Source organism: Lipotes vexillifer, unplaced genomic scaffold (assembly GCF_000442215.2).
Source record: "Lipotes vexillifer unplaced genomic scaffold, Lipotes_vexillifer_v1.1 scaffold1063, whole genome shotgun sequence".
Classification (NCBI taxonomy): Eukaryota; Metazoa; Chordata; class Mammalia; order Artiodactyla; family Lipotidae; genus Lipotes; species Lipotes vexillifer.
This window is the reverse complement of record NW_006799734.1, coordinates 3,277,618-3,288,798: the sequence shown is the minus strand read 5'-3', so window position 1 is coordinate 3,288,798 and position 11,181 is coordinate 3,277,618. Positions and strand designations below refer to the sequence as shown.

At 55.1% G+C, this 11,181-nt stretch overlaps 1 protein-coding gene across 3 annotated transcripts in view; it reads left to right on the top strand.

Moving 5' to 3' along the window:
- The window catches only part of PDCD6 (programmed cell death 6), a 23,070-nt gene extending 20,089 nt beyond the window's left edge, over positions 1–2,981 (top strand). For 2 of the 3 annotated variants that reach the window (XM_007471921.1, XM_007471920.1), the window contains one exon: positions 2,242–2,340. In XM_007471921.1, the coding sequence (XP_007471983.1) occupies positions 2,242–2,340 (99 nt within the window). Of the gene's footprint in view, positions 1–2,241 lie in introns of all 3 variants that reach the window. The other variant, XM_007471919.1, reaches the window with a different exon arrangement.
- Positions 2,982–11,181: the final 8,200 nt, after the last annotated feature.

Sequence of the window (11,181 nt, the reverse complement as noted above, 5' to 3'; positions counted from 1 at the left end):
AAACGGCCTCCCTGGTGGTGCAGTGGTTGGGAGTCCGCCTGCCGATGCAGGGGACACGGGTTCGTGCCCCGGTCCGGGAGGATCCCACATGCCGCGGAGCGGCTGGGCCCGTGAGCCATGGCTGCTGAGCCTGCGTGTCCGGAGCGTGTGCTCCACAATGGGAGAGGCCGCGGCGGTAAGAGGCCCGCGTAACTCGCAAAAAAAATAGCAGAGACAACAGTATAATGAACCCACTTGCCCATTATTTAGATTCAGCAGTTATCAACTCATGGCCAGGTCTACATAAGACTCTGTGACACCCTCCCTCTTAATTCTGTCACAGTCCCATTTATGGGAAGCGAATGTGTTTTCCGTAAGTATTTCAGTAGAACCTATTCCCTAAAGATACCCTTGCACTTCGCATTCAAATGGAGGTTACGTCTTGTTGGTTTTAGAATCCACAGAGGGGTGTGCTAGGCATGAAGTTAGCAGTATAATTTGGAATTTGGGAAAGCATTCTCAGGTTTTTTCCCCGTTAAAGTGATAGTTCAGTAAGTGAAGTTTCTCTGCCTGGTCTGCTATCCTGATTTCTTTCCCGGGGAATCTGGGCCCATCAGTCCCTGTCCCTCAGTGACTTGGAGAGCCAGGTCTGTTAGCATTTAAGCCTCACGTCTCTGAAAAGCAGAGAGCCTTACCCTGTCTCTCCCTCTCGGTGTCTGGTGAGGCAGGATTACATGTTTGCAGTGTTGTCGGCACACGTTAGGAACAGGTGTAGTGTGAAAGTCTCTCACTAGGATCTGCGTCTGGATTGTTGTGGGCTTAGGATTTTCATCTGAGGTTATGTCCCATAAGTGACCACCTGATCCTTATATCTCTGCGTAAGCAAGGGTCATGACATGGCAGCATTCAGCCCCCAGAGTAGCAGGATCTGAGTCCCCTGAGGAGCTCACGCGGCGCCTCTGCTCGCCTGTGAGCTGAGCACAGGCCAGCCGGGAGGCTGCCCGCAGCTGGCCATTGCCTCTGGGCCATGCTGGAAGCCTGCTGCTGCCCTGCTCCCTCCCAGCCTTGGAGAAGGAGCCTAAACGCTGGGCAGGGGTGGGGAATCGAAAAGGAAAGGCTAAGCTGCAGGCCACATGTAAAAAATCCTCAAAAGCCCTCAAAAGCGTTTTCTTTTCATCTGCCTCTTTCCAAAAAGAAAAAGGCTTTTTGAAAATTGTTTTCTACAAAGCAACGTGGAAACTTGTAGAAATCTTGGGAAGAGACAGTTAAGTGTAAAGAAAGGGAAATCACCCATCGGTCTCATGGTGGGAGGTTACTGCTGCTGGTGGTTTCTGTGGTTTGTGTCACGCCAGCGTTTCACACACAGGAAGCTCCTGGCTGACGCCCGTGTGGACTGTCACCTGTGTCAGCCTGTATGCTGTTGGCCGTCACCCTGCCCAGCACAGGAGAGGGGTGGAACTGGAGAGACTGAGGTGCAGGGAACACGGCTCATGGGCCAGGCTGCAGCCTTGCTCTCGGTCCCTGGGTAGGTGGACAGGCGACCACCAAGGTCACCATGAGCCTGGGGCACTGTCTTCTGTCAGGAGGATTCTTCAGAGCCTGCCATGGTTGCCCGGCATCTGTCATTTGGAGTGGCACTTACCTAACCGTCCCTGCTCTCGGGCGGCCAGGCTTGTGAACAGACTGAGGTGGCGCCCTGGGGGTGTGGTCAGACAGGAGGTGGGCGGGTGGGCCCTGAGTGGGGAGGGCGGCTGGGCATCAGCCAGGGTCCTGGGCTGGCATGAGGTCATCCTGCCCTTCTGGCCCTGCACTGGGCTTCCTCTGTTGGGCGGCAGGTTCTAAAGGAGGAACCTAGTGGGGGCTGGTTTCCCCTTGTCCTGAGCGGCAAGTGGCCAGAGCAGAGGTGAGCCTTCAGGGAGGCCCCCCCGGAGGACAGCCTTAGAGTGGGAAGGGAGGACCCAGGCTCACCACCAGGGACTTGGGAAGCCAGGTTCTGGGGCCAGAGGGCTCCACCAGGACCCAGGGCCGGGGTGTGTGGTGGAGCTGGGCTGGCGGCCCACCCGCCTACGCACTGCTGTCCTGCATCTCCAGGGTGGACCGGCCTGGCTTTTGAGGGTGGTCGAGGGCACCTCGCCCGTGCCCCTCTGCGGGCAGAGACGTGAATGCTTCTGAAATTGGGTTCCTGAATGCCCTTTTACCAGTACAGTTGGTTCCTTCTGTTTGATAAGTATTAGATCTAAACACCTGTTGTTTTTTCCTCAGAGGTTGACAGATATATTCAGACGCTATGACACGGACCAGGACGGCTGGATTCAGGTGTCATATGAGCAGTATCTTTCCATGGTCTTCAGCATCGTATGACACTGGTCTCCTGCGGATACTGACGGGACTTACGGAAGAAAAGACTGAAAATGCCAAATCTCTTACCTGTAATGAAAAATGGTACACAAATGCGTTAGATACTGTTCTTCCTTTAGATTTTGTATGATTATCATTTGGGAACCCAACTGTACATATGTGGATAAGCTGGTTAATGTTTTGCAATTGTAACAGTAGTTATATCATTACTTAGGTACACACATTTGATTTGAGGCTGTTTAATTGTGCCATGAGGTACGATACAATAATGTTACAGGTACTCAGCTTGCAAAAACACTCATCATGTGCTTTTCTAGATAGCTCCAGTTCTAGAGTGGAAATACTTTTATTAGCCAATAGGAATTTTAAATAATACGGAACTTGCACAGAAGGCTGCTCACGTGCCTTACTTTTTAAAGGGGTTTATTGTATTCATTTGAATATGCAGCATAAGCAATAAAGCACATGTGCCCTTGTCCCCATCCGTCTCAGCTGTGCTCACCTGGAGCTCCAAGGGGTCCGGCACCTTCTGGGGAGCACCCTGGCTCTGCTCGTGGAAGTCCCGAGATTCATCCATCCTCTATGACAGGAGGTGGTTTGCATTTCGTGAAACTTCTTTGGAAATACAAACCCAAATTTGATTTAGAAGGGAATGGGTTTTCCTTCACTTACTAATGATGCACCTCTGTGCCCTCTGATCGACTGTTAATTACGGTTTTTCACACATGAAAGCGGAAGGAGGGATGCAGTCAGTCCCCCACGTGGTGGGCGCACAGCCAGTCCCAGGGTGGCCCTGTGCCTGCCCACACGGAATCGCTTTAGGCTCTTTCTGCGGGGGCGGGGGCTGTGAGGACGTTGGGATTCTGGGTGGGGGTCAGTGATCTATAAATGGGTCTGGGTCATCAGAAATTGGGTATCCGTGGGGTCTGTTTTGGGGGACCTGTGCTGGTTGGGGATGGAGCCTGGGGGCTGTGGGTTTCTTATCTGTGGTGTCTGATTACAAGGCGTGTCACTGACCACACGACTGGGGTCGAGGTAGAGAATCTGTGTGGCTCAGACTGGCCTTGTGAGCTCATGGAGGAGGGTCCAGGGGCGTCCCCGAGGGTCTCCACGCCTTTCCATTTGGGTGCCTCTCTGCTCTTCAACACACTTGTGAGGACAGCAGCCCACGATCCCAAGTTGTACTCCACCGAGGTCAGTCCCTAAATTCCTGACTCCGTGAGGCCTGGGACCTCCAGGTGCTCAGGTGGACTCTTCCAGCTGGTGCCCCACTGCCTCAGCCTGTCTCCCTGTCCCCCATTAGACGGAGGTGTGCATAGCGGGGGCCCCCCCTCCCCCCAGAGTTTCCCCTTTAGATGGAGGCATGGACGGCGGGGCCCCTCCTCCCCCTGGGAGGCACTGTGCTCATCTGTCCCTTGAGCTCTGGCCTGCAGACACCCCAAGCTCAGAGTGAGGGCAGCAGGCGTCCAGCCTCTGTGGACTCTGTACCCCTGTGACGTGGGAACCCCGCCGTCCACGTGCTGGCTTTCCTGTCCACCTCTTCCCCCATCCTGCACCTGTGGCACCTTGGGCTCTGGGTTCATCCCGGATTCCCAGGAAGCTGGAACCCCTCAAGCTGGTCTCAGGCAACGGCAATTCATGGCTTCAGTGAGGAACCTGCCCAGTACACAGTTTAATCTCCGAGGATCACTGGGGGCCTGACAGAGCGGACCCTGAGAGGCCTGCTCTCAAACCACATGTCAGCCTTGGGCAGGGGATGGTGCCTGTGTGATTAGGCGCCTTCCTTGATTCAGGGAAGTGAGGGGAAGGGGAGATGCAGAATGTAAAGAAAGGTCTGATTGTGTGTGGTACAAATATACTCGGGTGAGAGGCACAGATAGAGGTGGGTGGTACACAGGTACAGTCAGGTGTGTGGTAGAGATACAGATGTGTGGTACAAATACAGTTGTGCAGATACACACTGCACAGACCCTCAGTGGAGTCTGTGGCCTGAACCAGTGGCCGCACGTTGAGGAGTGGGTGGGGACGTGGCTGCGTCCCTGGAAGGCACGAGCAGCAGATGGGCTTAAGGTTCGGGGTTCCGTCCCGAGCCCCAAGCCCCTGCCCAGGCGGGCGTGCAGCCAGATGAGGACTTCTTGCAGCCAAGGCCGCACCTGATTGGTCTAGCGCCAGTCGGCCACACGGGGGCAGTGCTGTCCCGCCTGCAGGGATGCCTGACCCTGGTGCTTCATCTGGATCCAGAGGGGTGACCTCGAGGGGCAGCAACAGCGTGGAGCTTACAGAAGCAACAGAGAAACCAGAGGGAGTGGGGGCAACACGTCTGCGGCTTTTCCTCCAGCAGGGTGCTCTGTCCTCAGGCCGTGCCCCGCCCCCGGGGAGCCAGCCTGGCCTCGGGGGGAGGGGGCTGCTGCCCGTGGTGCCTGTCCGTCTGCACCCGGCGCTCCGCCCCGGCCGCCTGCTCTCGTGCTCTCTCTCCACGTACGCCATGTGCTGATGAACCAGCTCCCCGTTTGACTTCTGGGGACATGAAGCGTGTGCTCAAGACTCCGGAATTCTGGCCCAGGTTCAAAGTCGGTGCTTCATGAAGAGGGAAGTAGTCCAGGGCAGGTAGGATGGACTACCTGTGGCCACCACCCTGGCCACCACTAGCCACCTCAGCCAGCTGCGAGAGTCACCTTCCCGGTCCAGGTGAGCCTGGTCAAGGGAGGACCAGGTGGGAGGTCCGGGGCCGGGGTGGAGGCTGTCACCCCTCACCTGTGGAGGGTCAGGGGCTGCAGGCAGAGCTGATGTCAGATGCACACTCTCTGCAGTGTGGCTGAGTCAGTCCCCGTGGAGTCCCCACTGGGTCCTCTTCCTGTCCCTGAATTCGTCTGACCACGGCCCCCAACCCACAGGGGCCGCCCTGCTGCCCTGGAACTCGAGGACCAGAGGGGCTGGGGCACCGCGTGCCCTCCTCACCTCACACCACCTGACGGAGGTGGGCCCAGGCCAGCCCAGAGTTCACCGCGTGGCTCCATTTAAGGGCACGTGAGTGTGCGAGGACGCGTGTGACTATTTGATCGGTGTCCAGACTAGAGGCTCCAGGAAGCCAGCCCATGACTCCAGGTATGCCCCTGAGATTGGGAATGTACGTACCTGGTGGGAAAATGGGTAAAGGTGGAGATTCTTACCTGTTGTACATGTGTTAAAATATACGTAACATAAAATTTAACATTTTAACCAGTTTTAAGTGTACAGTTCCCTGGTATTAAGTACACTGACAGTGTTAGCAACCATCACCACCATCCATCTCTGTAACTCTTCATCCTGTAAAACTGAAACTCTGTCCCCATAAACATCCCTCCCCCTCTCCCGGCCCCTGGCCCCAGCGTCCTCCTCTGTCTCCAGGAATCTGACTCCTCTGGGTCCTTACGTGAGTGGAATCCTACAGGATCTGTCCTTTTGTGACTGGTGTATCTCACTGAGCATAATGTCCCCAAGGTCCATCCATGCTGGAAGCCTGTGTCGGAACTGCCTTCCTTTCTAAGGCTGAATAACGTTCCGCTGTGTGAATGGACCACCGTGTGTTCACCCTTCATCTGCTGATGGACACTTGGGCTGCCTCCACCTCTTGGCTATTGTGACTATGCTGCTGTGAACTTGGGTGGACGTACATCTCCTCGAGACCCTGCTTTCGGTTCTTTCAGTTATATCCCCAGAAGCAGTGGGTTATACGGTAGCTCTACGCTTAATTTTTTGAGGAACTTCCATACTGTTTTCCACAGTGGCTGCACCATTTTACATTCCCACCAGCAGTGTGTAAGGAAGGACTCCTATTTTTCTACGTCCTTGCCAACATTTGTTGTGTTTTGACAGTAGCCATCCTAACAGGTATGAGGTGGTATCTCATTTGTGGTTTTTATTTGCATTTCCTTAATGATCAGTGATGTTGAGCATCTCTTCATGTGTTTATTGGCCATTCCTGTGTCTTTGGAGAAATGTCTGTTCGCATCCTTTGCCCATTTTTAAATTGGTTGTTCGTCTTTAATTGTTGAGTTGTAGGATCTCTTCACATGTTTTGGATATTAATCCCGTATCAGATACATGATTTGTAATACTTTCTCCTATGATAGGTTGCCTTTTCACTTCATTGATAGTGTCCGTTGATGCACAAAGGTTTTAAATTTTGATGTTGTTTAATTGATCTTTTTTTCTTTTCTTGCCTGTGCTTTTGGTGTTATATGCAAGAAAGCTTTGCCAGATTCAGCCATGAAGCTTTTCGCCTGTGTTTTCTTCTAAGAGTTTTATCTCTACTTTAGGTCTTGGTCCCTTTTGAGGTAACTTTTGTATGTGGTGTTAGGTGCGGGTCCAACTTCATTCTTTTCCAAGTGGATGTCCATTTCCCCACCATTTGTTGGAAAGACTGTCCTTTCCCCATTGAACGATCTTGGTACCCTTGTCAAACATCATTGACCATATGTGTGAGGATTTATTTCTGTGCTCTCTATTCTGTTCCATTGGCCTGTACTTACCCGGTTTATAGATAAAAAAGTGAAGGCCCAGAGAGGGCCCATAATTTGGCCGAGGTCACATGGTAAGTGGTGGTTAGGCTGGGATTCGGGTGAAGGGTGCCCTGGTCCTCACCCTGTTTATGCAGAGGTGGGGAGCTCAGGGGGCGCATCTGACCCACCCACTCTTCCCACCAGATGACACTCCACACCAGCTGCGTTGGGCCTCACCTTGTTTATATAGGTTCAGGCTAGCTGCCAACAACTCAGGGAAGTTTTAAGATGGCAAAGGTCCCACTGAAATTGCCTTTGAACAGTGCAAAGAACCAGAGAGGGAAATACCTGCCCCCAAAACCCAGAAAGGGCAAATTCCAGAGAAAAGCTGACAGTCCCCTAAGAGCCAGGGGAGGCTCAGGAGAGCAGTGGCAGCAGAAGGGGTTGGGAAGGACCCTACACAGGGGGGTGGGGGAGAGCTGAGGACCCCTGCAGAGCAAGCCCCACCCCCCCAGAGCAGGAGGTCGGAGAAACCCACCACCTGAGATCATGCCCACAGGTACCCACTGCCCAACAAGCCCACCACTCTGTCCATTTAGGGCAGTGCCTCCCTCTTGTTTGAAGCTCAGGGAAGTTCACCTGACATTTGTAAAAGGGGCAAAGCAGGGACCAGAAGGAACATCTCAGAACCCCTGTCGTCTACAGCCAGTATCTCAGAGGTGACCAAAGACAAGGCATCCATAAAAAAGAACCAACTCTATAAAAAAGAAATAATACAGGATGGAAATAACTCAGAAATTAAAGATAGAATATCTGGAAGGGAGAAAGTTAAGAACAAAAACTGTAGGGAATAAAAATTCAAAACTGAAAAGGACCTTCTCCAGAGCTAACGTTGGTGAGGTGAGGTTTGGAGGACAGGGTGCACAGAGGACCACCGGAGCCCAGGGCAAGGAGGAAGCACAGGTGAGCTGGGGGGGCCTCAGACGCAGCAGGCAAAGTGGGTTCCACCCTGCAAGTCCTTGGTGGAGCCATGGTCAGCCGAACAGGAGACAGTTGCTGAGAAACGTTCCTCCCGTGTTCCTTTAACTGGGAAGTTCCTGGAGAATGTGCTCCAGCAATACAGAGGGAGTCACCCTAGAGGAGGCTGGGGTCCTGAGTGGGCAGTGCCTGGACGGACCATGCAGGTGGGGTGGGGGACTGAGACAGACTGACTCATAGAGCCTGCGGAAGACTCATTCCACGGGGCCACCAAAGGATGTGGAGGACGAGGCAGGTTCAAAGAAAACCAGGCGAGTGAGTCATTGTTCAGTGGGGGCCGGGGTTGTGCATGAAAGGAAATAAATGTAGTAAGTTGGCCTCCTCCCTCCCCTTCCCCCTCTTTCTCCTTCCTCCCTTCTGCCCCCACAATGGCTGGTTCTGGGCTGTGAGGCTGTAGCAGGTTAGGGTTAGAGATGGAAGTTCCTGCGTCCTCCCCCGCCAATAAACCCAAATGTCAGGTAGCCAGGGACGGTAGGGGTGGCCTCTGCCTTAAGCTGAAGGAAATGACAGGACAGATATTCGGGGACGAGTGTTCCAGTCAGAAAGAACAGCACCTGCGAAGCCCCAGGAGCAGGCAGAGGAGAGGGCAGAGCCTGGAGGGTCTTGGCTGCACCCTCTTCAGGAGCACGGGGTCCTGTGGCTCCTGACCCTGAAGGTAGCTCAGCTTCAGCACATGGGTGCCCCCAGGCCACGCCAGGCTCCCCTTCCAGGCCACAGCTCCCAGGGCCAGCTGCTTCCCTGGAAGGAGGGCACTGTCCCTCCCCTACTCTGTGCCGCATGAGCAGTGAATGTGCAGGCATCTGGGTTCCCACTGGACCCTCGAGTTGGCTGAGACCCTGAGGGTCTGCTGAGGGGTGGGACCTGCCCACCGCTCCTTGTTGCCTGCTGACAGGAGCCCCAGAGGAGGGGATGTCGGGAGCAGGGGGCCGTGTGGCCAGGCTGGGGTCTGCAGGGGCCTCAGGGTGACTGCTGGCACCAGGCAGGGGCACGGGGAGGTGGAGGTGAGGGGTGGGGCCAGACCGGGCGGGGACCCTGGCTCTGCCCATCCCCTGAGGAGCCTCACCTTCTCCCACTTCATCTGTGACCCGTGCCAGCCACCACACGCAGCATCTCTGGTGTTCGGGAACAACCCCTGAGTCGCATTTACTGACTCAAATGTCCCTGTGCCAGCAGAGCTCCTGGTTCACTCTCTGCTTTGCCCACGTCCCAGGCACCACCTGGCTCTGAGGCAGTCCTGGACCCGCAGCCACATCCGGGGCTTCTGGACGGGCATCCACTGGGTGGCCCCTGACCTTTCTTGGGGCCTCTGTCCTGGGGCCTCCTGGGAGTGAGCCGCTGGGGAGGCACCTGGAGCCCCCGCTGCTAGGCCCCTCTCCACCTGCAGGCGGGGACCGTGGGCCTCCCACGGACACTCCTGCAGATTCAAGGGTGCAGGTGCATGTCGGCCACCCTCACCTGGCAGCCTTGTCCTGCACCTCCCTGCCCCCACCCTGCTGCAGGCCAGGCGGGCTCCCCAAGCTGACAGACCTTGTATGATGGCAGCCTTCCCAGGAGTGGGAAGCCCTGCCTGGCTGTGCACACAACGGGAGGGGCCCTCAAGGGACGGCCCACAGAGACAAGGGCAGCAGCGGCTCTTGACAAAATGCTCCAGGTCTTTCTCTGGCCTGCAGGCGAAGTGAGGCGGGGGAGAGAGAGCACAGACCTGAACAAGGACTGCCCGAACAACACAGCTGTCCCCCCGGGGAACCGTGCGGCCTGACACCTGCGCCAGGCACCTGCAGGGTGACAGCACACCCCTCGGCTGGTGTGTCTATGGGGGGACAGGCGGGCAGAGCCAGATGGCAGTCAAGCTCATGTAGCTGTCACATCACTGAGCTCCCAGGACGGCCACGTCTGAGACACAGCCGTGGAGACACAGGGTGGGCAGTGAGGGCCAGGGGGCTCCTTGGGCGTTGTCTCTTTTCCAAGCTCTCTTTCCTGCCAGGTGTCGGCCACCCTCCCACCCTGGGAGGACAAACGATCCAGGAAAGAGGAATTTGTCCCCAGCTTGTCGGAAGTTTGGGCGGAGTGGGAGGACGCAGCAACACGGAGCCTACTTGCAGTTGGAGGTCCCGAGTGCAGAGAGGAGGGAGGTTCTGAGAAGGCCTCCCGAGCTGCAGCCCCAAAGGGGAAACACTGCGGTGCGGGGGTGGGTCAGGGTGGTCACGGTGGAGAAGAAAATAGGGGGCGCCCAGACGTACTCTGCAAACTTGTGTGTGTCTGCAGGACCTGTGTGAACAGGAAGTTCAGAGGGAAGTCGTGTCCGGCTGACCTCGTGGGAATGCTGCCTGGGGGGCCTGGAGTCACCCGCGTTCTGGTGGGAACAACGCCCAAGGTCTCCCACAAAGGGGACTCACCCTGAATTCCTGGGACTTCACAGGTGGCACCTCCCTGGCAAGGGTCATCCTTTTCGTGTCCAGTCCCAGTGACTGCCCCCGGGTCTACAGAGACTACAGGCTTTGGGGACAGGCACAGCCAAGGTGGGTTGGAGGGAAGGAGGGGGAGTGGACACTGGTTTCTCCTGCACCTCAGGCTGTGCGGCCTCACCTGCCCTTGTCCTGCCCCGGGAAGTGGCAGCAAGAAGCAGAGAGGCATCTCACTCAGGCTGGTTCCCGATGGGATTGGGTGGGTGGAGGTGACTGATGCCTAGACAACAGGCTAGAAGGGGTTCTCTGAGACACGTGGGCTCTGTCTTCCCATGCAGGGGACGCAGGCTCTGACTACAAAGCTTCAAAACCTCGGGCCACCCACCCAGGTGTCTCTGCCCAAATCCCTGGGTCTGAGGGTTCCCCTACAGGCCTGGACTTGACAGGGTGGACCCACCTTACCTCTGCCACTCCAAGATATGCCCTCCCAACGTCATACACATGCTTACTTATTCTTTTTAGCAAAAAGAAAGAAAGAAGAAATCTACAAAAATGGTACAAAAGCACTCCATGCTTCTTGCAAAATGGTCAAGAATGGTGGAAATTTTTAAAAAGTAAAAAATTAAAGTTCACCTGTAACCTGAGTTATTCACCCAGATTTTTTTCTGTGCATAATGCACTTTACAAAAATTGGATCAAGGTGCAACTGCTGATTTTAACTACTTAAAAAATACAGCAATACAGCTGCATGTTCCAGGTCAAAAAATAATACAAGATCATTCACTCAGCTGACACTTTTGAGCCCCTGTTCTGCAGTAGAAGCCCTGCTCTTCCTCAGAGGTGAACAGAACAGACCTGGTGAGTTTACCAGTTAGACACAGGAGCAAAGAAACACCTGCTGTAATTTCAGGCAGGAATAT